The 27,721-nt window shown below is 34.2% G+C and overlaps 1 protein-coding gene across 2 annotated transcripts in view; it reads left to right on the forward strand.

The window, feature by feature from the left end:
- Positions 1–27,721, forward strand: part of ARAP2 (ArfGAP with RhoGAP domain, ankyrin repeat and PH domain 2) — a 157,461-nt gene that overhangs the window by 60,129 nt on the left and 69,611 nt on the right. For both annotated transcript variants that reach the window (XM_039848861.1, XM_039848862.1), the window contains exons 10-19: positions 150–265; positions 2,906–3,105; positions 6,005–6,090; positions 6,846–7,028; positions 11,249–11,423; positions 11,886–12,020; positions 21,790–21,934; positions 24,027–24,129; positions 24,790–24,988; positions 25,184–25,247. In XM_039848861.1, the coding sequence (XP_039704795.1) occupies positions 150–265; positions 2,906–3,105; positions 6,005–6,090; positions 6,846–7,028; positions 11,249–11,423; positions 11,886–12,020; positions 21,790–21,934; positions 24,027–24,129; positions 24,790–24,988; positions 25,184–25,247 (1,406 nt within the window). The remainder of the gene's footprint in view (positions 1–149; positions 266–2,905; positions 3,106–6,004; positions 6,091–6,845; positions 7,029–11,248; positions 11,424–11,885; positions 12,021–21,789; positions 21,935–24,026; positions 24,130–24,789; positions 24,989–25,183; positions 25,248–27,721) is intronic.

Below are 27,721 nucleotides of genomic sequence, written 5' to 3' on the forward strand. Positions count from 1 at the left end.
ACTTTCCATGCATTTTTCAAATGAATTGTTTAATTCCATATACATATGAGTAGAAAAATTTAGTAGGATTTATTGGGTTTTAGAGAATATAAATGTATTTGCAAAATCTATATTTTTCTTATCTTTTTTTATATTTTTCTTCAATCTAGGATTTTAAGGGTGGATTTGGTATTACCATAATTCCTATGAATGTAGCAAATGTAAAGCAAGTGGACAAAACTGTGAAACAATCTTTTGAAATAATCACTCCCTATAGGAGTTTTAGGTAAGTTGTATTTCATCTTTTTGTGTTTGTACTACTACAGGAAAGTTTGGGGCAGCCAGTTTTGTATTGCTAGTGGTGATTTTATTTCTTATAGGATGCTTAATAAAATTATGTTCTACTTCTTCATACTGTTTATCAGCCAGCATATATAAGTACCTTGTAAAAGTGACTTGAATAATCATGCAACCTGGAAAGATACTAATTTGATGAGATTTGAATTGTTTCTTATTACATATTTTCTTAGAAGTCTTGGTATGTTAATTTTTTTATCAACAAATATATGAAACTTGCTTCACATTTTGGAGGAATAAAATAAAAAGGGAATACTATGTTGTCTTTAAACTGTATTTTATTTACCTTTTGGCCTAATCAAATACAGGCCCTCTTTTAAGATCATTCCCTAATTATAATTGCTCCATAATGATTTACTAAAAAGAACTACAGCTCAAAATGATGTTGAATTTAATGGATCTCCAAGCACTTATTGATCAAATATTTTAGGATTTTGTTATATATCTTGTATTATGGTATTCTAGTAATTGCTTTATTATGACAATGAAACAGAAAATATGTCCTAAATATGTGTAAATAATCTATAATGACTCCATAGCTTTAGTATACAGAAAAGGCATCAGTATCTCTTGAGATCAACCACATTAATTCATCACAAATAACATACCACAGTGTAGTATGCAGGTCAGAGGCAATTGTCAGAGGCCTTTGAAGGACTAATAATTACTTAGCAATTTAAAAAATACTACCAAGTCTGGTACTCAATTTATCTGTCAGAATATGTCCACTGGCTCAAATTTTAAGAAAGAATTGATCACATAAATAATAACAAGCTTTATTTTCACACAGGCAAATTCAAGCCTCAAGTGAAAATATAGACATTGGCTGAGCTTTTACAACACTTCTGACACTAAATAAGTGAGGTTTTTACTCATACCAACCAATTATTTAACTCTTTAGACAACAACTGGGTGTCCTACAATTCAGTCCTATTCTGCCACCAACTACTAGAGTGAGCGTCAGACCCCACAAGTTTAAGGGCTTAGTTCCACAAGACTGCCCTCACTTCAGACACCAGCTACAAGTCTCAGGTTCCCAGGTTACCCATACTTCGGTCCACCTTGGCTGTAAATCAGGGTTCCCATGACCTCCTCTCTCCCAGGTTCGATAATTTGCTGGAATGGCTCACAGAATGCAGGGAAACATTTTAATTATTATTGCCAGTTTATTTTAAAGAGTGCAACTCAGGAATGGCCAGATGGGAGAGCTGCATAAGGCAAGGCACAGGGGTTAGTGGTACAGAGCCTCCACGGCCTCTCTGGGTGTACCACCGCCCTCCCAGCACCTCAAGGGACCTTTTTTTTTTTTTTTTTTTTTTTTTTGAGTTTTCATTCCATGGGCATGATCGAGTAAACTCTTGGCCATTATTAACTCAATTACCTGGCCATCTTCCCTTCCTAGAGGTCAAGGGTAGGGCTGCCTGAATATTCCAACCCTGTAATCACACCTTGATCTTTTCTGATGACTAACTCACATCCTGAATCTGTCTCCGCCCCCAGCCACAAATTATCTCATTAGCATACAAAAGACACTTTTTTTCATTCAGGGGGTTCCAAGGCTTTTGGGAGCTGTATACCTGGAACCTGGGACAAAGACCAAGTATTTGTTTTCTTGTACCATATTGGCTGTGACCAATCTGTGTGTAGAAACAGAAACCACTAAGAAATTTGTAAATATTATAGTAATGATGGAACCATAAAGTACTTCAAAAAATATAACTCATGTGGGCCACTCAATTTTCTTACAGATTGTTTTGAATATTTTAGTCATCTGTTATTTTCATTATATTTCAAAGCATTTTCATCTTCAGAACAGAAGATTTTATTATGGAGCATTACTCTGTGGGCCATTGACTGAGTATGGAGCATCATAGCACATTCCCTGGCACATTGTAGATGCTCAGTAAACATTTCTTGAAGGAGTGAACTGATACTTGGTATTTTACCCCTTCACTCAGGCACCCAGTAAATGCTGAGAATTAGAGTACATCAAAACATGGCTAAAAATTAGTTCGAATTCTGTAAGAATAGTAATGACTTAAAACTTTTCATTTCTCAGTTTCTTAAAGCCATCTGTACATTCTTCTAATTAAAAATATCTATTTTTAATACTGAAAAAATTAGAATTTCTTGGTGGATGTTTTTGATAATTTGGTTTAACTATTGTGGCGTTCCTTCTTGGCTAAATAATCTGGTAGTCCCAAAACTCTGCTAGTCTCCTATTGATTGTTACATGACCAGGATATAAAAATTGCCTTGTTAGGTCAAAAGCCTCTCATTTATGCTTTTGACCTAACAAGGCAATTTTTATATCCTGGTCAGAAATATATGTATGTTAATTTTGGTTCAAGATATGTAAACAAAGTCATAAGCAATGTGGAAGGTTAAAGGAAAAAAAATGGATTTCTGAAATTAGATAATTTTAACAGAAAAGATTATCCAACTACCAAGAAGGCATATTTTTCAGCTGCTATTTAATTTGTGAGTGAAATGAATATGCAAACTGAACATACTGCTTAATTGGCCTTTACAAGGGAGATCAATAATGCAGAAACGTTAATTGTTTCAGCTTTACAGCCGAGTCTGAAAAGGAGAAACAAGAGTGGATTGAAGCTGTGCAGCAATCGATAGCAGAAACTCTCTCTGATTATGAAGTAGCTGAGAAGATTTGGTTCAATGAGTCCAATAGGAGCTGTGCAGATTGTAAAGCCCCAGATCCTGACTGGGCATCCATCAATCTCTGTGTTGTCATCTGTAAGAAGTGTGCAGGTAATTAGCGATAAGTTATGCTCATCACTGTTGGGTGACAGATTGGCACCGAATGTTCTTTATCGTCATATATAATGTGTCCCAGCTAATGGTTGTGAAAAATAAAAACAGAGAAGGCTTATTACATTTAAATCAATTTTCAAAATGCAATTCTAAACTTCTCTTATGCATGACTTAGATATAGAAATTGATTTTTAAGCATGTAATCATTTTTTGTGCCTACTGGTCCATGTATGGATTTTTAAAAGACACTGTTGAGATTTTTACATTTTCAGTGAATGTGTTTCAGAATGCGCCCTGAACACACCTGCTCTTTGTATGATTTGTCCTCTTTTCCACAGTCATATTTTGTAAGACCTATTTTTCACATCAAGGTTGTTCCAAGCTCTGAACAGATCTGATATCTCTTATAATGAGAATTTTTATATAGAATCATTTTTAGGTATATTGAAGTTTATGAGCGTAGCCAGTACAATGGCTGGTTTTCTTGTGACTTTACACTTTACAGACTCTGATAGCTCGTTCTTTGTATTCGGGAGCTCAGACAGTTGTCCGAGTGAGTGGAGGCAGTGGACCCTAGCTTAGGTACATGATCATAGAGGTCTTGGAGAAAGTTAGCCACAACCCAAACTTTACTTCATCTTTTCAGATCTTCCAGGTACCATGCTGGTCATGGGAATTAAAAAGGTGTGTAAGACATGGCATTTTCTGCACAAATATATAAATAGTAATTATAATAGAGGTTCTTAAGGGCAAGAGTAGAGTACAAGTTTCATTGAGAGAATACAGAGGAGGCACACCTACTTCAGCTACAGCAAAGACAAGGACAGTGGCGTCAAACCCTTAATACTCTCCTAAAGCTCCGCGCTGCCACGTTTCTTACCACACTAGGCTAGACTTCCTCATGAGCTGATTGCCAACATCAGTTGCAACGACAGAAAGCATCAGTTCATCTCCCTGTACTTTGTATTTTTCCCGTCGTTTCTCCTCTAGTTTCACTGGCAGAGGTGGCCTTTGCATTGTCCAAGGCCATTCTTTGTGCTTATGCTCCCTTTCTCTCCTTTCGTAGAGCCTCACCCAGTCACTTATTCACTCTTTACCAAACTCTAGTTTCTTTTGTTTCAGCATATAAACTTGCCTAAGTCTGTCCTGTTATAACAACACCAGCTTTCTGAAGACTTACCATTCCCTTCGAGGTATTGTTCTCTGTCCCTTTTTTCTTTCATAGACAGCTACTTTCAAGAGCGGTAGTCTGCACAGGTTTTCAAGAGTAGTAGTCTGCACAGGTTTTCAAGAGTAGTAGTCTGCACAGGTTTTCTTCATTTCTTTAACTTGCTAGTTTTTCTTCAGCCTCCTATAATAAGACTTTTTTTCTCTTTATTCCAGTAAAAATATTTTTTACCACATTTACCAGTGTGTTTTACCTCTAAATTTCTGTGTGGTCAGTTCCTCTCTATTGCTTTCCCTGCAGTATTCAACACTTGTGACCAATCTGTCTCTGTATGACTTCTCAGCCTCCGTCAACTCCCAGGACACCATTTCCCCTAGATGTGCTCTTACTACTGTGGTCATCCTTTTTCAGGTTACTTTTCCTCTGCCTGTTTCTAAAATACGTGTGTTCCCTTGGGTTACAGCCTTAGCTCTCTGTTGTTCCTGAATGATGATATTTATTATTTAAATTCAGCACTCATTTTTAAGCAGATGATTCTCATTCTTTTGGAAACCACACTCTTATATCCACCTACTAGAATCCTCACATGGATTTGCCCAAGATACCTCAAAAATAACATGTTAAAAATGGAGCTCCCATTGCTGTCAAACTCATATCATAAAACTACACATTCTTCTATATTCCAAATGTTGGTCAGAAGCAATACTGTCTACTCCACATTCAAGCCTGAAATCTGAGAGACCTTCTTGACCCTTCCTCTTTCCTTAAAGCCTACCAAGTCTCAGTTTTATTTTATCAGTACCTATAAATGTGTCCTCCATTGTGTTTCTCTTCCCGTTGTCTCAACTTAGATTCTCTCATTTCTTGTCTAGGCTGCATGCTTCTGAGTTTGACCTGTTTCCCTTAGGCAGTTTTTATGAATGCAAACCTGTGCACACGCCTACCTCGGGAATTCTGGGGTTTTGTGCACTGAGTAGCTTTCATCTCAAAGAAAGGGAGAAAGGAACCTCTTACCTAACGTAGAGAAAGGAATGAGCTTTCATGCTTATAAGGCAAAAGGTCCTTATGATCGAGGATAATGTCTTGTATACCTTTTTTCCTTCAGCTTGGAAAGAAAGCATCTGACATAGGCCTGGGTGCCCAGTCATGACAGAATGGTGACTCATATAGCAGAATTGAATAGATGGTAATAGAATGCTAGGCTGTTACTCTCTTCTACACATAAAATAGTAGAATAAAGAATTCAGTTCAGATTATTAAGTACATATTTATTAGAGTTGTAGCTAGTTTTTTTTTTTTTCAGGGTAAAGAGATAATATTGTATTAACATATATGTAATTTACATAGACCCACTGTAAAATGTTTTGAGTTACTACAATTTCTAGTTAATCACCAAATGATGAAAAAAATATCTACCTGTATTTACATACATACATACACAAACATGCACACATGTACACATGCATACACACCTTTAAAAGTACAGTTTTATACCAGTACGGGGTGGTGATAAAGGTGTGGTCACTGTTATCATCATTACAGTTGGTTATGATTTCTGTATAATTACCACCACTACTCTTGCGTGGAAATTATATATTGGTGCGTCTTAATTTGAAAAGATATATGAAGACACACATCCATGTACATATACATACGCACTTTTTTTTAAAAGATAAAATACATTTACGTACTAATTAAAATAGAAATGCAATTGTTTTTTGACTTTAGGACAACACAGATCTTTAGGACCAAAAGATTCCAAGGTTAGAAGTCTAAAAATGGATGCCAGCATTTGGAGCAATGAACTCATCGAGGTAAGTCGGATTTAACTGTGGTGTGATTAGCAGAGATGAGGGAGGATGTGTGCAGTGGGCGGCATGGCTTACTTCAGGAGTTCTCTGATAAGGTTCTCACCACAGTATAAAAATGACTGATAGCCTGTTTGGTAAGTAGCAACTTTCTATGTTAACTTTCAGAATGCTTCCTAAATGAGATAGTTACTTTAAAAATAAAAAGTACAAGAAGCTTAATGGTAATAACTACTTTTAAAGGCTTGGCAGCTTTTTCATTAAGCCAGAATTTACTTTCTTTTTAACCCAGCATGGATAAAATATTAGAAAAGTGATGAAAACATTGGGCAAAATTTACCATTCTTTATCTTGGCCATGCTCTGTTATTAACTGTGATCATGTCTAACTTGCTGTCTCCAGATTCTATTTTCTGCTGGGGCTGCAGCACCACGTTCAACCACATTAGCCCACCTACTCAGCCATTTTAAATGAATCTGTCTCAACGTGAGCTTCAAAAAATAATAATGCTTTTGCTGTAATTTGTGTGGCTTGCAATTTCTTTCCTTGGTAACCTTTTACAATTATTAAGAGCAGCTAGACTGTATTTAAAATAGAAATAGTATCTGCTTTCACACTCCATCTTCCTGAGAGGGTTGGCTATTTCTTGCGTTTTTGCATATTTTATACTGTTACGTTTTAATTTGTAGTGTGAGTCAGTTTTCTGCATATTTAAATACACTTTAGGAACTGATATGTTTTATAATTTTTTGATAATTCAGCTTTTTATTGTTATTGGAAACAAAAGAGCAAATGACTTTTGGGCGGGTAATCTTCAAAAAGATGAAGAATTACACATGGAATCACCAGTCGAAAAGCGAAAAACCTTTATCACGCAGAAGTACAAAGAAGGAAGATTCAGGAAAACCCTTTTGGCATCTCTCACCAAAGAGGAATTAAATAAGGTATCCAATAAAACAGCATGATAGACATGAATTTTAATGTTTTTTAAATATGTGCCAAGGATTTTGAAAAGTAAAAAAAAAAAATTACTATTTGTTGAAATTATTATTTTATTTCCTTTTGTGAGATTGTTCCAGAGGTTTTCCTGTTGTTTCACTTAAGGATTTGTTATCAGTAGCAGATAAACTCTTTATCTATAACTTTCCAGCTAAGTCAGGCATACCCCAGTATTTTTTTTATTTTATTTTATTATTAATATTGCAAGTACATAGTGCACTGGTTCGACATTCACATAGTTTATGAAACGATCCCCCCAATTACTCCATCACCCTCTGGCTGACCACTTAGCCATTGCGTTACTGCTGAGTGCATTGACAGCTTTTTCTGTTTTAGGGAGAGGATACTGACTATAGCTTCAGCTCGTACATTGCTGACTTGGTCTTACCAAAATTAACATCATTTACTCAATTTATTGTCAAGCAATGGTTTGTTTAGTGCTATTCATTCGAACTATCATTTGCCTTAGGCTGAGCGATTCTAGGTCTTTTTGTGACCATTTTATGCTGCCCATTTGGTTTTCATCCTTTTGGCAAAGGATTTGTTAAACATTCTTCCCCCTTGTTTAAATTGCTCCTTCAGTTTATTGTGTGTCAGGAGGCTCTCCTGTGTATAGATATGTAAAACATATACTTTTGTATGCCTATAGTTTTTATGATTAGAGAATATATTGTTTCATGGTTCTCAATTCTTTAGTATGCATTTTGTGGCAATACTTATTAGATAAGGATCCTCAGGTAAGTAGCATTATATGGAACATTTTGGAAAATCAGTAAATCAAGACCTTTTTCATACTTCTCTAGACATTGTAAGAGTTATACAATTGATTTACATTTTTCTTCTATTCGTTTAGTTCCTGTAAACTAAGTTTTTCTTCTTTGTACGTCTTTGGTATTTGTGAAGTGAGGCCACCAGTTGATTTTAAAGCAGTGGCACACAAGTTCAGAATTCAGAATGGGTACCTAAGGTAGGGTACCTCAGGGATATTGGATGGGCCTGGGGGAACCTTATATTTATATGGGTTATTATTAAGACATTTAATTTTGTTTATATAGGTAATTAAGACATTTGTTTTCATGAGTGGTAATTATATTACTAAAATAATTGACCAATTATATCACACATGTATGGAATAATGATAAACAGGGTATCATAAACCAAGAGTTATAATTAATCTGATTCTGTGTACCAGAAGTCTATAATAAATAAATATATAAATATTAAGTTGTGGATTTTGGGAAGTAATTGATGAGATTGGAGAACCAGGGCATATCTTCCTCCAATGGTTTCTCTCTTTTTGATGGTGATGGGAATCTTGTCAGTGAATAAATTAACTGATGTCCTCAAGTGAGGTCTTGTCTGCCACACCACACAGTTCCAATGAGCTAAGATATTGTACAGGTTTTACATTAGTTACTAGCTATTGCATTTTTCCTAAGAGTATTGCAGGGATGTCTATGAGAATTTACTTCCATAATAGGCTTCTTATAAAGGTACTCTTAATGTTAGTGAATAGTTAATGTTTTTTTTATTTTCTTGAATAGATTTTTTTAAATTAAGTTATAATTTACATATAATATTATATAAGTTTAAGGTGTTCATCTGTTAATTCGATATGTTCTGTGTTGCAATATAATTGCCACCATAGCTTTAGCTAACACCTTTATCACATCACATAATTATCACTTCTTTTTAGTGGTGGGAACATTTCAGATCTAGTATCTTGACAATTTGACGTATATAATACAGTATTATTGACGATAATCACGATGTTGTACATTAGATCTCCAGAACTTATTGACTTTCTATTTGCAAGTTTTTACCCTTAAACATCTTTCCAATGCTCCCACCCCCCAGCTCCTGGTAACCACCATTCTACTCTCTGTTTCTCTGCATTTGCTTTTTCAGATTCCACATATAAGTCATATCATGCAATGTTTGTCTTTCTCTGTCTGGCTTCTTTCACTAAGCATAATACCCTTAGGACCATCCGTGTTGTCACAAATAGAATTTCCTTGTATCTCATAGAATACTATTTGTGTATGTGTGTGTGTGTGTGTGTGTGTGTGTGTATAGACACACCACATCTTTATCCATTTATTGATGAATACTTAGGTCGTTTCTACATCCTGGCCACTGTGAATAATAATGCTGCAATGAACATGAGAGTGCAAATATCTTTTCAATATCCTGTTTTCTTTTGTATATGTACCCAGAAGTGGGATTGCTGCATTATATGATAGATGAATTTTTAATTTTTTGAGGACTCTATATATTGTTTTCCAGCATGGCTCAACCAGTTCATATTCTCACCAACAGTGCACAAGGGTTCCCTTTTCTTTGCATCCTTGCTGACACTTGTTATCTCCTGTCTTCTTGAATATAGCCATTCTAACAGGTGTGATTGCTTTTTTTTAAAATTGAATTGTACGTGTTCTTTATATATTTTAGATATTAACCTCTTATCCAATATATGGTTTGCAAATGTTTTCTCCCTTTTCATTCTGTTGATTGTTTTTGCTATGCAAGAGCTTTTTAGTTCGATACAGTCCCACTTACTGATTTTTTGTTTTTATTGCTTATATTTTTGGTATCATATCCAAAAATTCATTGCCAAGGCTGATGTCAAGGAGATTACCATCTGTTGTCTTCTAGGAGTTTTACAACATTAGGTTTTATGTTTAAGTTTTAATACATTGTGAGTTAATTTTTCTAAGTAGTGTATGATAGGGGTCCGTTTTCATTTTTCTCCATGTAATTATCCAGTTTCCAAACTTCATTTATTGAAGAGACTATCCGTTCCCCACTGAGTGTTCTTGGTAAATAGATATTTATTGCACATTTAACAATTGCTGAGTTCTCTTTTAGGTGCTGGGGATACAATTGTAGTAAAAAGCAGACCCGTTTCTTAATTCATGAGAATGATCTTCAATAGAGGAGACTGACCATAAACATGAAATTAAGTAAATACACCATAGAAAATACAGAGCACTATGAAGGAAAAGAATTGTTTAATGAGAGAGAGAATAAGAGGAGATACATATGATTAGATTGGGAGGGCAGTCAAAGGCTACTACAGTGGAAGGGACATCAGCTGTTACATTTTCCAACAAACTCATATTGCAGGTATGGAAAAGCTAAGACCTAGAGATGAGAAAGGATGGTCCAAGATCACCTAACAAATTATTACAAAGTCAAGTATGAGAATTCAGTCTTCTTGATTCTGAAGTAAAGGAAATTCTGGAGGTCAGCTTTACCATGGTAGAAAAGATAAGTGCTTTTTAAAATAATAGACCCACCAGGCTGGGACTGTGAATGCATCCTGAGTCTCCTTGGCTCTACACTGATCTGTCCATTGAGATACCTAAAGAGTGATTATCCTGAAGTTGCATTACAGAGGGCAGATTATCGAGTGATCCATGCAGATGTACCACGTCAGGAAGGATTGAAATGGTGAACCCGAGGCAAAAGAGTTAGAAGGAATCAGGGTGCCCAAATCAGAGTGTTCGGAAGCAAATGGGAAGCCGATCAAGTGAGGAAGCAGGAAGAAAGGATGAGAAGAGATGTGAAGGCAGCTTATTACTTCAAGAAAAAAGAAATCAATTCTAGTGTTTGTACAATGATGATGCAGAACATAAGTCAGTAATGTTTTATTGTGTCTGCTTATTGTTCTTCCTCCCCACATGCCCCTCCCCCAAGAGGAAAGCTCTGAATCTGTACTCATGTTTCAAATTACCAAAGCACAACAACAATTTAAAGATTCTACAGATCCTGATGAGGCTGGAAGATACATATATACAATGTTCATATGACAAAACATTTAGTGGATACTTAATTATTACGTTTGAAATATTTAGAGTTTTCTGAGCATCAGTCATTATAGTATGTAACCATAAAGAATGTCTTACAAACAAATCCGATGGATTGGAAGGTGGAGAATACTGCTGCAACAAAACAATAAACTGAGTCTCAGAAGTCTTGGGTTAAATTTAAACTCATACTGAGCAGGCCTATTGCTTGATTCAGGGTATCCTTATTATTAGAGTTCTTAGTTAAAAAGTAATATAAACTTCACCTCATAAATGAATTGTCAGACTTTCGGTCATTTTAATAGCTAGAATTGTATTTTCTTCCCTTAAAAGATATATTTTATTTTAATGACCAGGCTCTGTGTGCTGCTGTAGTGAAACCAGATGTTCTGGAGACAATGGCTTTGCTGTTCAGTGGAGCAGATGTCATGTGTGCAACTGGAGACCCTGTGCACAGCACCCCCTACCTGCTGGCCAAGAAGGCGGGGCAGAGCCTGCAAATGGAATTTCTCTATCATAACAAATTCTCAGGTCCGTCCCTATCCCTTCATCTGTCTGGTTTCTTCTGATGTATCCCTGAAAGGATTGAAGCACAAATCTGTTTATTTCTCAAATAAAGCTACCAGAATGCAGAAAAATGTAATTATCAAAATAGTGGAAGATGCTTAAGACTATGTTTTATTTCATTTTAAGGAAAAGTTTAGAAGATAAGTCTTTTATGTTTCTTTAATCTTATAAATGGAAGATTAAAACAGTTAATCCCACATAATCATTTGCACCCAAATTAAATCTGATATTCCAGTATGAATAATAAACACAACTTAAGTGCTTAATTTGCAAGTTTTATGCAAAATAAATATCTTTGTACGTTTTTATCTGTGGTATATTTTAAGTACTTTTCCTACTAGCTTAAAACACTCTGACATATTCATAAGCAAAGGAAAATTGTTTACATTTTAGATTTCAAAGGCATTATTTCTATAATTTTCCTAGATTTCCCTCAACATGATGTTCATTTTGAAGGTGGATTAAGTCAAGAGTCCTCCCAGTCCACGTTCCTCTGTGACTTTTTGTATCTGTCTCCTGCTGCTGCTTCTAAACTCTCTTCAGAGAAAAAACTGCTTGAAGGTATCTTTTCTGCTCCTTTTAGATTTTATCTGATAAAACTTTATTTCATTATCAAAACAGGTTGAAATTTTGATATTTTTTTTTCCTTAAAATGTTAGATTTGATCTTGTAGTAGAGAAATAGAATTTTTGAGGATTTGTAAGTGCTCCCAGGCGCTGATAATATTTTATGAACTGCAGCAGGCATTTACCACTAGGTCGGCATGCTGATTGAATTCTCAGCAGAATTCACTGATGTCTGCCTTAGGGCCAGCCAGTTCTGTTTGTCGAGGTGGGGGTAATTCCAAAGACATGTGAAACTCAGCCCCTTCCCTTAGGGACAATCACCCTGACTGGGGAGATAATATGGATAAATGTTAACACATAGGAAGAATTGATAAGGTTTCAGTACATATGCTATCAGCATACTAAGCAATATCAAGTAATTCAGTTTGTTCTGATTGGGTGGGGGAGAGTATGTAAGTAAAATAAAGCTTGATCATAGTTTCCAAATAATGATAGGAATTCATTTGATTTAACAACCTATTCTAGGTTTGGGGAATTATCGTAGCAGAGTCCCAGCAGGCATTTATCCATCCTGGTGTCAGACGTGTGCTGGCATTAGGAACACAAGAATGAGTAAGACACAGGCCTCAGGCTCATGTTACATGTAGTCGAACTAATTTTAGAAATACAAGCAAGAAAATACAAGATCTGTCTAACTGCAACAAGGAGAATTTGAGAGAGATTAAGCTTTACAGGCCAACCGATGGTAGGCATTCAGAGAGTAAAGAGCCTAGTATTAGTTTCCTAGGTGGTATAACCCAGCTCTGTTACCCGATCAAAGGAACAGTAGGATGGAAAACTCATGGGTGTTAATCCTGATCCTTGTGCCTTTGAAGTGATTATTTCTATATAAATGCTTTATTTCCAAAAAAATAAAATTATATCCTTAGGCAGAATTATATTGGGATTAACTGTGCTTTATTACACTTTTCTGAAAACAGTAGCTATCCTTTAGCGAGCATGTACTATGTGAAGGACATTACTTTAGGTACTTTACTTTCATTAAAAACTCTGCAAGATAGTTGTATTATGCTGATTTTCACATGAAAAATGGAGGAGCTCAGCATGAAGCAGAGTTTTACATCTGAGTTTTGTTATAATTGTTATTGTAACATTTTGGCCTTCGTTGAAGAGTGATGGCTGGCCGACACTCAGATGGGAGAACATTTTTATTCTTTGAATTTAGATGTTTTTGGTACTTTCAGTCATTGTTTTTTAATGTCTTCCTTGACTCAACCAATAATAAATGACAAATTTTGCAGTTTTTCTCTTCATCAGTGTTTAACCATTAAGTAGTGAAAAGTTGACTGATCAGAAGGGAGAAAGTACCTGAATAATCTGTGAATTGACTGTAGCATTTATTAAAATAATTGAATAGTACAACAATTAATGTCCTTACAAATAAGTTTACAAGTTTTCTAGAATATTTCTTCTAAATAATTGGAGATCTTAGACCCACTCTTCAAACCACTTATACAAAGATGAAATAGGGAATGTGAAATATAAAATTTTCTTCCTAAAGCTTTTCAATATATCCTAAGTACCCTGCAGGCTAAAAATAAGCTTTTATTTGTTTTTTGACAATTACACTACTTATAGACTGACTTGTTTGTTTTACTGTTTTCTTGAAATAGATTATTTTTTAATCACTTGCGGATTGAATTGATGTTTGAAACTTGTAACTAAATTATTCTTTACTTTTATTTTTTATAAATTAACTAGATATTTTCTAATAAATTTATTTCAATAAACAGAAACTGGTATATTCTCTGTCATTTAGTTAGGTGTGTTTTCTCATTTTGGAACACTCCGTTTTAAGTAGTATGAAATTGAACTTTTGTACATTGGTTACGTAGCACAGAGAAAATATTTCATTGGAAAATCATTTCCTGGCAAGGTATTCTTTGATGGTCTTCATTTCTTCTATCCAATTTGTTTCAAACTCAGAATAGATTATGAATCAGTTGACTACTGTCCCTCTCACTAGCATCATCCTAGCCACCATCATGTCCTGCCTGCACTATAAATACTCCCCTTATCTGTCTGATGTTATCTTCCTTAGCATCCCTCCACACCATTCTCCAAAAAGCAGACTAAACAATCATGAAAAATGTAAATTAGATCATATAATTCCATTGTTCAAGTACATTTAGCAGCTTCTCATTCCAGAATATTGTCTTATTCCTTATTATGACCTTAAAAGACCTTTTCATATCTTCTCCCTTTCATCTCACATTCTTTCTTCCTATGCTACACTGATTTCCTGCCTGTTCCTACATCATGCCCATGTTCTGCCTCTTCTGGGCCTTTACGATTGCTGTTCACTCTGCAGAGAGGCCTCTTCCCCCATTCTAGCTCCTTCTCATCTTCCAGGGATCATCAGTTCAGTGCTGGCTAGTAAGACCTCTTCCATACTTTGCTAGCATGTTTTTCCCCTGCTAGTTCTTTTTCATAGTCTGCAGCTCATTTCCTTTGTAGCACTTAGCACCTGAAGATAATCCTTCTTTCATTGATTTCTCTTTTCCTCTAGAGTTAAAATTCAGTGAAGCATCAACATTTTTTGCTTTTTCAGGATTGTCAAATCTGCGGGGCCTAAAACAATGTTGATACATAGTAGTCACATGATAACTAATTGTTGAATGAATGACCATTACTCTAAATATGTTACTACCAGTGTACAAGTGGAAGTGACTTGTTAATATTTTGTTTTTCACCTGTGTATAAAAATATATGATTGCTGGCACAAAACATTTTGCTCAGAAAGAGCCTACTTCAAAATGAAAATGAGAAACTACCAAGAAGCCTAAAGTTCTAGGTATTTTGCTCTTTCTCTTTCTCTTTCTCTCTCTCTCTCTCTCTTTTTTTTTCCTTCCTCAAGATTCTGTAGTGGTATACTCTGAGCACTAGCTTTATGAAAACGATGAATTATTTGGAAAGATTTAGAGATTCAAGTGTGGTTGTCACCTTTGCCTCTGAATGGTAAGCACCTAGACTGCACTACTCCATCAGTGCTTGTCAGGATGCCATAGAGCAAAATGATTAAAAACCAAGAAAATAGTTGGGGAATAAAATGCATGCAGTCCTTCAGTTACAAAGGCTTCACATTGTCAGTTTAGGTTTTGAGGATTTGAAGTTCTTCTGGCCTCTGGTTATGAAGACTGATCTGTATTTTCCTTTTTCTTCTCAATTTAGTGTTCATGAAAAGAAAGATTGATAGCTCTTGTTAAACCTAAGTATAGAGCTGAATAATAGCATCCTGGTTTTGTTTTCTGTTTTTTCCCCTCAACCGTATTTTTTTTCCCTTAACATCTTGTTGTGATTTGTTGACACAGATGTTTGGTTTTTTAAAAAGAAAGTGTTTTAGAGGGTTACTGGAAACTTTGTATATCTGTTTATATTTCATTTCGTAGATTAGCATTGAGGAATTCTGAAGATTTCTTGTTCTATAAATGCCTAGCTTGTATAGTTTTAAAATTTATTTTAAATGAAAAGGATTCCCAGTGTGTATTCCTATTTTCAGTGGATGCTGAATACCATCTTTTTAGGAAATTCATCAGGAAAAATGTCACGGTTTCTAAAAATAAAGATCCAACTTAACTATATCAGATTTAGTGTGCACATATGTATTAGAAGGTATGGCCTCTGCTCTAACCTAATACATTTTAAAAATGGACATACATGCTACAAGTGTATATCAGGCACAGAGGTAGTATGTGTAGTGGTTAAGAGGGTAGCTTCCCAAACTGACTGCTTGGGTTCTAACTCCAGCTCTGATGCTAAGTGTGATTTTAGGGAAAACTGATTAACCCTTTTGTGCCTGTGGAGAGGATACAAGGAAGGGGTGTATAGTAATAGAATTGACTTAATAAGGTTATTTGAAGGATTCATGAGTTAATGTATATAAAATGTGTAGAAGAATGCAAAGCTCATAAATACGATGATGGTAAAGAGAAGGAGCAGCAGAGAGGCTATTTGTATACATAGCTACTTCTGGTTTCCAGTTAGCCTTTGATTTTAGGTACATCCTACAGGCTGTACCTGCCAACCATGGTACCCAACTATAGTATCCATATTACATCATAGTTGAATTTCAAAGGTCACTTCTGGAGTCCTTTACATGGACTTAAGTAAATTCCAGCAGAGTTTGTCTTCCCTGATCTAAACATTAAGGTTGAGTAGAAGGAATGAACAACTTCTCCAGCCAGTCCAGCTACCATGCACATGAGCTCTTATCTAATAAACAGCTTGCATTCTTAGGGTTACCCATTGACAGTGGCCCCAATTTTGTTTCTGGTGGATGTCTTCTGATAACTGATTGACAGTATCATGGATGGTATTGACTTTTCTCAAGGTCAAAGTCAAGAGCATGTCTGAATTGCCCTAAGCCGACCAATACAATCCAACATAATTCTGTTAAAGCTTTTCATTGCTTCTCAAATGAATAAGAATGTCGAGATTTCCTATCACAGCTTTGTTATTACAGATCCTCAAAGGTAATATCTGTATCTCCCTTGTCTGACCTCTGGCCCATTTTCACTTATAAAAATGAAGCTAATAAAGTGTTATAGTGACGATAATGTTATAGGACTGAATCTCCTAAACTCATGTTTCTAACTTAAAATGAGTTTGTACTCACCTTTTTAAAGAGATCTGTCATTTATTTCCCATTAGAATTTACATGATTAGATTCTGCATTTACATTCATTTTATGCATCGTGTATTTGGCACTTTTTGTTTAAGACCTTCTAATGGCTCCCACTTCTCTACTGAGAAAGGTACAAACTCCTGAACACCTGTCATGTGAGACTCCCGGGGCCTGGCCTCTGCTGTGAGCCTGCAGTCCTGTTTCCCATTTCCTAGCTTTATGTGTAATCTGAGTCTCTGTCCAAATAGGTTTTTGGCAGTTTCCCCTTTCTATGACTTTCCTCACACTGTTTTTTCCCAGAATTATGGAATGATTGCAGCTCAGAATGCATTTTTTTGCTACTTTAGAAACATGCCTTTTCAGTCATAAACGACTATTCCAGAAGCTGTGTTTTTCTGTGAATTTTTTTTTTAATCATGTCAGTCCGAGAGTGCCTTCTCTCCATGAATGATTCTCACCTGAAAGGTACCACCTTATAGTTGTTATGGTTGTTATTCCAAATACAGCTCCTCCAAGATTAGATTGTAAACTGTCTGAGGACAGAGTGGAATTCCTAATCCGTGCCAGTGATTAGCTATATACTGATAAATGTTATTTTTTGCTTTATTCTTTATGAGGATCTTTTTAGCTATGTGAATACATTGTTTTGAAATCATTTCATAATTCTAATTGATTAGTATTTGGACTTTTCTTTTTCTTGTATTTTAGGAATCTGCGGTAAATAGTCATTTAAAAATAATGGTCTTTCATGATTTTCTTGTCACGTGCGGGTTATACACTGTGATTCAGGATTTGAAAACCCTGGAACAGTATGTCACCTTCCAGTGGGAGTTGATTGGGTCTCAGTTAGCTTTCTTTTCCAGTACCCATAAAGAAATTATTTGTGTTGTTTTCTTCTGCTAGTTATGCTTCAGCTTTTCACTTGACAATAAGTTTCTCCAAATATTAGTGATCTTGCGACTCTTACGGTTTCTACCTTTTCAGTGTTTCTGCCCATGATGGTTTTTGACGCTAAACATACTGTTTTGTTTTCTTCTACTTCTCACCACTACCTTACCTGTAATACAAAGGAATTTAATTAGTAACTTCATATATATTTCTTTTAACTTTTAATTTTCAATTATTTTAACATAATTTCAGATTTGCAAGTATAGTACAAACAGTTCCTACGTACCCCTCACCCAGACATCCCAAACATCAACATTGTCATATATATGTATTATACACATACGTATATGTGTATATATACATGTGTATGTGTATTTTCAGAATTACTTTAGTAAGTTGCAGACTTGATACCTATTTGCCCCTTAATATCTCAGGCTGTATTTCTTAAAAATAAGGACATTCCCTGAAATAACTACAGGGTAGTGATCAAAATTAGGAAATTATCTGATCTACAGACTTTATTCATTATATCCATATCTATAGACCTTCTTTATTAGCCTTAATGTCTGTAGATATAATGTATATTTTAAATGCAACATTGAGGGTTACTTACATAATTCTGGGCAGTAACTTAACAATTTGAGAGTTTGTACAATCTCTAGAGTCCATAAATTGATGACGAGGTGATAATTTAAAAAATAATTTATCTAGGAAAACTGAAAACTTCAAATAATTTTTCCTTCCTAGCATTACTTTTTTGAAACATTTGAATTTATTATTTTCTTTTCACTTATTCAAAGAATTATTTGGGAAATTGAACTCTGAATTACATCATTAAAACCTATAAAAAATAACATCTTTCACAATTTAATTTTCACAAGTTAGTGTCTTTCAATAGGAAATATATGGGATTTTTTTTTGCTTTAATTAGCAAGGCTCATTGTTTTAGTTTTTTTAAAGTGGGAATTAAAAAGGAATGATGAAGAGTAATAACAAAATTTGGCAATACAAAGGCAGATTATATAAAATAATTGAGTCTGATTGTCATTCATCCATTTTGTTTGAACTCTGCATATTTTTAGTGCCTACGGTTTAGTCAGGAAGTACACTAAATGCAAGGAGTACTTTCAGAATACATAATAATATAAAACCCACCAGAAGATTTAAATGCTAAATACTTTATATTTCCACATAATTTTCAGAATTCAGTAGGAGTAAAACAAGCCCGAACAGACCCATGTCTGAAATGATGCCTTCTTTCCAGGCCTACTTGTCTTCCTTTAGATTCCATTTTAGCAAATAAGCATTGCATCTTTTTAGAAACTATGCCAAATTTTATTTTCAAAATTAAAAGAGATAAAGCATAGACAAACTTTAGGAAATAGTTCCTGACATCCATTGTTAAGTACCCAATTAAATTTTAGCAGTTAATAACTTCTTGCCCACACTTCCTGAGATACTAGCCTCTCCAAGACTTTCTGGAAGTTTGTAGAACATTGCTCACTTTTTGTTGACTTAATTTTCATGACTGAAGGTGCCAGCTTTTTGCCTCTCAGACAGATTAGTTATTTTCTGTGTCCTGCAGGTCTCTTCAGTCCTCCTTGTGCTTTTAAGTTTATACCTCTATTCATTCACTGTCATTCTTTCGGAGTTCTGGGAGGGACTGGAGATGCATGCATGGAGCCTCCTCCTACTCTTAAAAGTAACTCCATTTGATTCTCCTATTGATTCTTTTACACATTTCCTTATCTTTACATTTCTCTTCAAGTTGGCAACCTCATCTGAGCCATCTCTGTAACTACTAACTTTACTTTCTAATTTATGAAAATAATTTGAACAGATTTTCTCTAAACAATGTGATGCTTCTTGAGGACAGAAAATACAGTCCTTGTTCTCAAGTAGCTTAAAGCAATGATAAGTAGATAAATCTAAATTGTTATATTGTTCAAATATTGTGGTTGTATTTAAAAATAGTATTTTAAATTCTTATATTGAATGAAAATTATTAGATCATATAAAAATGGTAATATGTATTTAAATAACCACATGTAAATCACTTTTCTCTGTGTTTCACATGCATTGCATCATTTGATTACCACTGTAATCTTATGAGTTAGATGTTTCATATCCTAATTTTATAGATGGTGAACCTGGGCACAGAATAATTCAGCTTCTTTTCAGTGGTACCCAGTTAGCAATGGTGTCATTATTAGAACCCAGAGTCTTTGACTTCCAATTCTACCTTTTTTGGGTCCACATAGTGGTAATTATGCGGCAGGAAGATACTTAACTTTGCCTGGTGAGAGGGATAGAGGGTTGAAGAAGATTCCCGGGAGAGGTTGTGCCTAAGCCCAGTCTTGGAGAAATTGGGTTAACTGAGTGCGATGCCGTTATAGTTAAATAATCTTCTTACCTCAAGATCTAATTGTATCTTTCCAGTTCTTACCTTTATTCCCTTCTGTTTCTGAGAAAGAAAATGTTCATTCTCAGTTCATTTCAGTACATGTTTTTTGTTTGTCAGTTGTCTTCCCATAGCTCATGCTTTCATTTTAGCTTATGATATCCTTTGGTTTATGACAAAGGATTGATCTATACTGACTGGTTCCACTTCTTCCCATTTAGTCAATATACTGCAACCTTGCTTCTTTCTCAGCACTTTCAGTAAAGTGGACAATTGCCTCCTTATTATGAAGACCAACTGACATCTTTTCAACCTTCGTTTTATTAAATCTCTGCTATATTTAAAATCGTTAATCATTCCTTTTTGAAATAGTCTACCCTTTTCTTTTTAACACACTGTCTCATTTGCTTCATTGCTTTCATGAACCCCTCTTCATCCATTACAGTTTTTTTTCCATTTATATATATATATATATATATATATATATATATATATATATATATATATATATATGTATTTTTTACATATAGTTGACAACTTATAATTTTAAGTTCACTAGGATTTTATTCTTGGTTACTTTATATTCTTAATGGCTACTTACATCCTAAAGACTTTCTAGTTATTGAGACCTTTCCTTGCTCCAAGATGCAAATCCACAAGGTGACATGTGTAAAATATGTCTACTTGGATTTCCAAGATATTTCTCATTCACTGTTTCTAAAAGGGAACTCATATTACATTCATTGAAACTGTCTCTATTTCATTTTCTTTTAAATAAAAATGGGCATCACTGCCAACTTTGTAATCAAAGCTAAAAATAGTACAACTGTAAATTAGTTTCTCATTACTCTCTGCGTCCAATCAGTATACGTTTATCTCCTTAGAACACAATACATGTATGCATTTCTCTCTCTTCCTCCTCTCTGACTCACTCTCTCTCCTTTCTTATCCCTATTACCACTGTCCTGCTTTTGGCCATCTTCATCTCTTAGGTAGACTTTGTCAACAGTATCCTAGCTGGTTTTCTGCCTCTGGCCTCACTTTCTCAAATCCATTTTTCACAGTAAGCAGAGTGTGTGAAATGTAAATCTGATTGTCCTCTGCTGAAACCATTTTAATAGTTCACCATTAATTATAGAATCAACACTCAGCAAACTTAAAAGGCCAGGTAGTAAACATTTTAAGCTTCATCGGTCAGATGGTCTGTGCTGCAACTCAGATCTACCTTTGTCATGGGAAAGCAGCCACAAACAATTCATAAATGAATGAATGTGGCTCTATTTCAATAAAACTTTATTTACAAAAACAAGTAATGGTCTAGATTTGGCCTTGGGCTTGCAGGCTGTAGTGTGCTGACCCCTAACAAGATGAATTTAAGTCCCCTAACCAAGACATTAAGGGCAGTACAGTTGCTGACCCCTTCTTCCTTTGCATACATAAGTTCAGCCATGTTCTTACTTTTTACCCTACACTTTTTTTCTACCTAACTCTTTACAGACATCAATCTTTGCTGTTTCAGAGTTGTTTTGTAGCAGTCCTTTATGGCTCCGCTTGCTTTACTGGTCATCAATGTCATAGTTATTTTTGTCTTATATATTCCTTGCTACTAGACTGTAAAATTTTTAAGAGCAGAGTGTGACAACTTTATATCCCATGCAGCAATAGCAGTGTTCTTTACACAAAATAGGAAATTAATAAATTTATTTGAATCCTGTCATTTAAACCATGTATTTTTTAAAATTAGTGTTTGATATAGTTTAACTTATTATTTGTTTTGTTTTAAATTCTAAGAGACAAGTAAAAAGTGGTGTGTTTTGGAAGGCGGCTTTTTGAGTTACTATGAAAATAACAAGTCTACCACACCTAATGGCACCATTAATATCAATGAAGTTATCTGCCTGGCTGTACACAAGGAGGACTTCTATTTAAACACTGGGTAAGTCTATCATTAAACAGGCAGCAGACGAAAAGTATTTTCTGATATTTATCATACTAGTATTTTCTGATATTTATCATACTAGGTAATAAGGGTTTTGTTATTTCAGGTCTTCAGTTGCTTATTGTAGAAAGATTGAATGATTTCTTGAAGCCTACTTATTTTGCCACTTCTGTAAGTTCCTTAGGGAATTCACTAAAAAGTTGGAAAATTAAAATATCATACTAGGTAATATGAAAGGCTAGCATGTTTGCATCTAATTTTAAATAAATTTGTAGTATTTCATTCTTGAACATATCCTGTAATTTTTATGACTTATTTAAAAGGTGGACTAATGGCAAAATTTATGCATTCATTTAATACATCATGGTTCAAATATATGACAAAGGAAAATATTCGATGATTTATTTATTTTAATGTAAACAAAATAGTATATTTAATAACATAGAAGTGCTAATTTTCTTAAAGATCTACTTTGACATTTTGTCTCAAAAAAGTTGCAATTAAAAGAGTAAGCATTATATTGACTCAGAACAGTTTAATGAGTGTCTACGAGGACTTAGAACATCATTGCTGTGAAAGTTTCTTTTCACATTTTGTGCTGTAATTAATGAAAACATATAAATATTAAAATCTGCCAAAATCAATCATTTAGGAGCATAGTATTTAATAAAAGTTTATATAAGAAATGGAAGAGATTTGCAAAGCTTTGTTATTTACATAAAATTACATGGAACATATGATTATTACATAATGACCAATATATATGAGTCGAGATGACTTGCTTTCTAGTAAATCTAATATTTTATTCAAATAAAATTGATTTTTGGTTGATTTGTTTCTATTTTAATTTTAACAGAGCTTTTATTTTAAAAGAATTATCATTTTAACGTGTCTTACTGTGGAGTGTTAAAATAAATGCATTCTATGTATAAAACTCCATAATTAGTAAATAAAATAGAATTTAAAATAATATTAGTTTATGTCAGCATATAATCATATTTAAAAATAAAACATTCTTGATAGGATGTTACTGGAACAAGTTGGTGACTGGGAGAAAGCATCTATAGTGAGATGCAGTTAAAAAAATAATCGTTGTAGCCAGATTCTTAATCATCTTAAATAGCATATTCTAGAGTTCGAATTCGATATGTAGGCACTGAAGAGTTACACAGATTTATATTTAGGGAAGGAAGCTGGATATAATGGTAAGGAAGAGATTGGAAGAAGAAAGACTATAATTAACTGAAAGTTTCTAGAGGAAGATATAATTTAAAAACAGTGAATTGAGAGCATATTATGATTGATTTGATAAGATTAAATGCCTGACTGACTAAATGAAGAGCTGGTGCTAAGGGGAAGAATAATTAAACACCATGGTTTTGAGCTTGTTGATGAAGTAGATGTTCTTTTAAATTGGAACATGAAGGAGATTCAACAGGTTTGGGGGGAAGGAAAAAAAAAAGGAAGAAGGAAGATGACTTTGATATAGGGTATTTTGAGGGTTTTTTGTTTTGTTTTGTTTTGTTTTTTTAGGTAATGGTAACATACATACTTAGCATGTTCCAGGAATTAATTGAAACTGTGGAAGAGGAACCAAAGGAAGAATTCAGGACATGTGATGTTACTCTAATTTTACCTAGAGTAAGGAGATGGAATTTCAGAATAAGATGAGATGATGCAAGGAAACTTTGTGATGTAAGACAAGATGACAGCTAATTGGAGAATTTTTTGGACAATGTTTACTTTGAACAATTGGTCAGAGTAAATCAAAGAGTAGTGTGAGAGGGAAGAGAAGACCAAAGAAAGCCTTTTGACACATCATTGGTTAACTCAGGAGTGTCCAGGACATCAACAAAATCGTGCAGTAAAATAAGTACAATCAGAAGAATTTTCATTTTGTATGATCCAGTGTGTTCTATTTAACTCATTTGAATAAAGTACAAACCATCAACAAAAATATGATAGATTGATTTCACAGCATTATCCAATTTTCAAAATGAATTTAATTTAAAAACTTGACTTTTGTGTGATTTGTTTTCATAAGAGCCAGACATAACCAGTGATATCTTTTTATTCATGTGTGCCGTAGGCCCATCTTTACCTTTGAGATCTATTTGCCCTCAGAACGTGCGTTTTTATTTGGAGCTGAAACATCTCAAGCCCAAAGACAGTGGACAGAGGCGATAGCTAAGGTATTGAAATATTATTACCTTAAATCCAGAGAAGATTCTCAACTTGGGGTCCATGATTGAGCTTTATAGGTCCATAGAAATTTTATACAAGACTTTGGGAAGAAACCATACTTCATTAGGTTTTCAAAGGTTGTAATTGGAAGAGGTTATGATCTACCTTCCTAGAGATTTAAATGGAGAAGAAATTAATGTAGTACCTTGGAGAAATCATTCTTCAAATTAAGACCATGTTTTGATGATTAAGATTTTTTTTTCAATATTATAAAGTCACTTCTTTGTATGTCTTTTCACAGGTAGATATCTTATTCATGGTATACAGAAAGGGGAAAGGGATAGATTCAATAAAAGATATAAATGGAGGCAAACATTTAAGGTTGACATTTTGAAAAATGCCATACATCAACAAAGAGAATGTCTTCCTCTTTTAATTATAGATATCAAGAAAAATGGCTTAAGATGCCGTCATTTGAAAATGTACTGTTAGCTGTTCTGTTTTAAGACTGATAGCAAGTTTAAATAGTTATTTTGAAATTTGGGTTACTTCTAAATCTTTAAAATAGAAAACAAAGATAATTTTTCCACCTTCCCTCATATCTGTATGTAGGGAAGAGATTTCCTATTTTCACCGTCTTTATTACTTTTCTGTATTTGTTTTAACAGCATTTTGTTCCCTTTGTTGCTGAAAACTTAACAGAAGCTGACTATGATTTGATTGGTCAACTCTACTACAAAGACTGTCATGCCCTGGATCAGTGGAAAAAAGGCTGGTTTGCTATGGACAAATCTAGTTTGCGTTTTTGCCTTCAAATGCAAGAAGTTCAGGAAGATAGAATGCACTTAAGAAGACTGCAAGAGCTAAGTAAGATTTTTTTTTTTGTCTCACTTATATTTTGGACACAACTCTTTATCGAATATGGTAATGGTAGCTTTTACTCGAAATTATAATGGCTCACTTCCAAGCATATGACTAAGGAGTATTAGTAATTGTGTCTTTATGGGTATTTAGTAAAATGTTCTTAAGAAATATTTTAATGCTTTTATCTTCTCCCTCTAGCAATCAGTACAGTGGTTCAGAATGGGGAAAAAATTGATGTCTTGCTCTTGGTAGAAAAAGGGAGGTAAGTACATTTTTGCCTTTGACTCTGTATTGCAGTAACTCTAGGGTTATTATTTTGGTTACCTTCTTGTGGGAGAACCCATTATTTTATAGCCTGCTGGATATTTTCTGAAGTGTATGTGTGTGTATGTATGTGTGTACACTCTTCAGTAGAACCAGTACACCAATGAAGCTTGCATATTTTTATATTTGTTCTGACAAACTCAGTATGATGAATTATCGTAATTTCCTATAGAACTAGATCCCTCTGGGACATTCATATTTAAGTATTTGGAAGCACTTAGTAATTGTAAATATATAGGAGTATAAATAATATCCTGAATTATTTTTGCATGCCAGTCATGCATAGCTAAAATACGATTTTTTGAATTTATTAACTTTTTCAATATATATGAATTATCTGCTGTGCATCAGGTACTGTAATAGCTATTGGGGATATAGTGATGAATAGAACAGACATGGTCCCTGCCCTCATGAAGCTTGTACACTAATGAAGGCAACAATATAAGCAGAAAAAAATTAATATTGTGTCTATCAATTTTAAATGCTTGAAGAAAAAATGGAGCTAATGGAACAGTATTCTGTAAAACAGAAATGGTGGTAAAGGAAGTATCTTTGATCTGAGATCTACATAAAGCGAAGAAGCAAACCATGAAGTAGTCTGGACAGTGTTCCAGGCTATAGTGTCAAGGATATTTTAAAGACTCTAAGAGTGTATTGTACTTGGCATGTTCAGGGTCTTCAAGGAAGCTGCTATGGCTGGGGAGATTTGAATGAGTTAGAAAGTGGGAAGAAATGATTTCAGAGATATCCCTGGGCCAGATCATATAGGGCCCTTCTGCGTCATGATATGTAAATATTTGAATTTTATTCTAAGCATGATGGGAAGGTGCTCAGTTTGAAAGCTCGGAAGTGGAATGGTCTGACTTATGTTTTTAAAGGACTACTCTGACTTCAGATGAATTGGCTCTTGGGAGACAAGAGTGAGTGTGCAGTTAGGATGCTGCTCTGGGTATTTTCCTTGCTGTTAACAAGAATGACTTTCACCAGTTAACCTGACTTTTCTTCCACTTCTTGGGAGGATATCAGCAGCTTTAGACAGCAGACATATTGCTTATTAGATATTTATGTCAGAGTGTGTTTTTTAATTTACAGGCATAATTAGGGTCTTGTGTTTTCTCTTATTTATTTCTGAGATTATAATGGTTCATTATGCTTTAGATTCTGATTTTTGGTACTGGATGCTGTCAGAGTACTGTTAATTGTATGTTCAGAAATACTAATGGGATAGTGTTATTAAAGTGCTAGCACAAGTGCAGTTTTTATATTTAATATTTATGGGATGTCTGCTGCCTGCTACCTCCATGGCAGGAAAAAATGGTCAACGATACAGATTTGGTGTCTGAGCTGTCAGGGTTTATGTTCTTAAACAAATAAATAAGCAGCAACTTGCTAGTTGATTTTATTGTATTTATATTACACACACACACACACACACACACACACACATATTTTCCTTCAAGTTACTGTAGCCAAAGTATTTTTCTTTCATTTTCTATCCAAGAACCATTTGATTAGTGGCACATAGGTTTTAATAAACATAGCAAACATGGATTAGAATTATTCGAGTTGACGAATTTTTATTTAGTGATTATTGTTGCAAGCAGTGTACTTCCTTGGGGATGCAAGATGGGGAAGCAGAAGACTAAATGTTTCGTTCTTTGTAACATCTTGACTTTCTCCCTAGATTACAGGTATCAGGAGGTGAACTCAGATACACTCTGAGTTCACAGAATCATTGAAAACTAATGATATTCCAAAATAATTGTCAAAGCTGATTGTGTTTTTGATTATAATTTCAAAGTTTTTATCTACATGTGCTATTAACAAATTCTGTTGAAAGCATATTTTATGAAAGTGAAGAACAAGGAATGTGCCAGGATGGGGAGAAGAACAAATATGTGAAGAAGTTATTTTTTTAAAAATCTCTTTGAATACTGGCCATACAAAACAACTATATTTTAAAACAACTATATTTATCACATGCTTATATCCTGGTTTTACTTGCTTTTCCTGTTTTCTCCAAATCAATAATATTCTGATAATAACAGTAATACAATGATAAGAATGTATAGAACTTCCTGTGTATCATGCATTATTATAAGCACATAAACAGCCTATATGATATTAAGGAGAATAATGTTTGACATCAGGGTAAGGTCAATTTCTAATTTAACAACCTAAAGATTTTTACTTTTTAAAACAAGTGTTAACTTACCAATGCTTTTGTACAGATCATTCTAAAAAATTAAATCAACAAATGTACCTAGAGCTTAAACAGAATCAATTACTAGAATTTAAAGTTTCAGCACTTTTTTAGAAAATAACATTTTTATTAGAAAACTTAAAAAGTTATTTTACTAGAAACTATGTATATCCATACAGTGCTTACTTAATTAAACATGAAGCAGAAAG

This window comes from Pteropus medius, unplaced genomic scaffold (assembly GCF_902729225.1).
Source record: "Pteropus medius unplaced genomic scaffold, Ma_sr-lr_union100, whole genome shotgun sequence".
NCBI classification, from domain to species: domain Eukaryota; kingdom Metazoa; phylum Chordata; class Mammalia; order Chiroptera; family Pteropodidae; genus Pteropus; species Pteropus medius.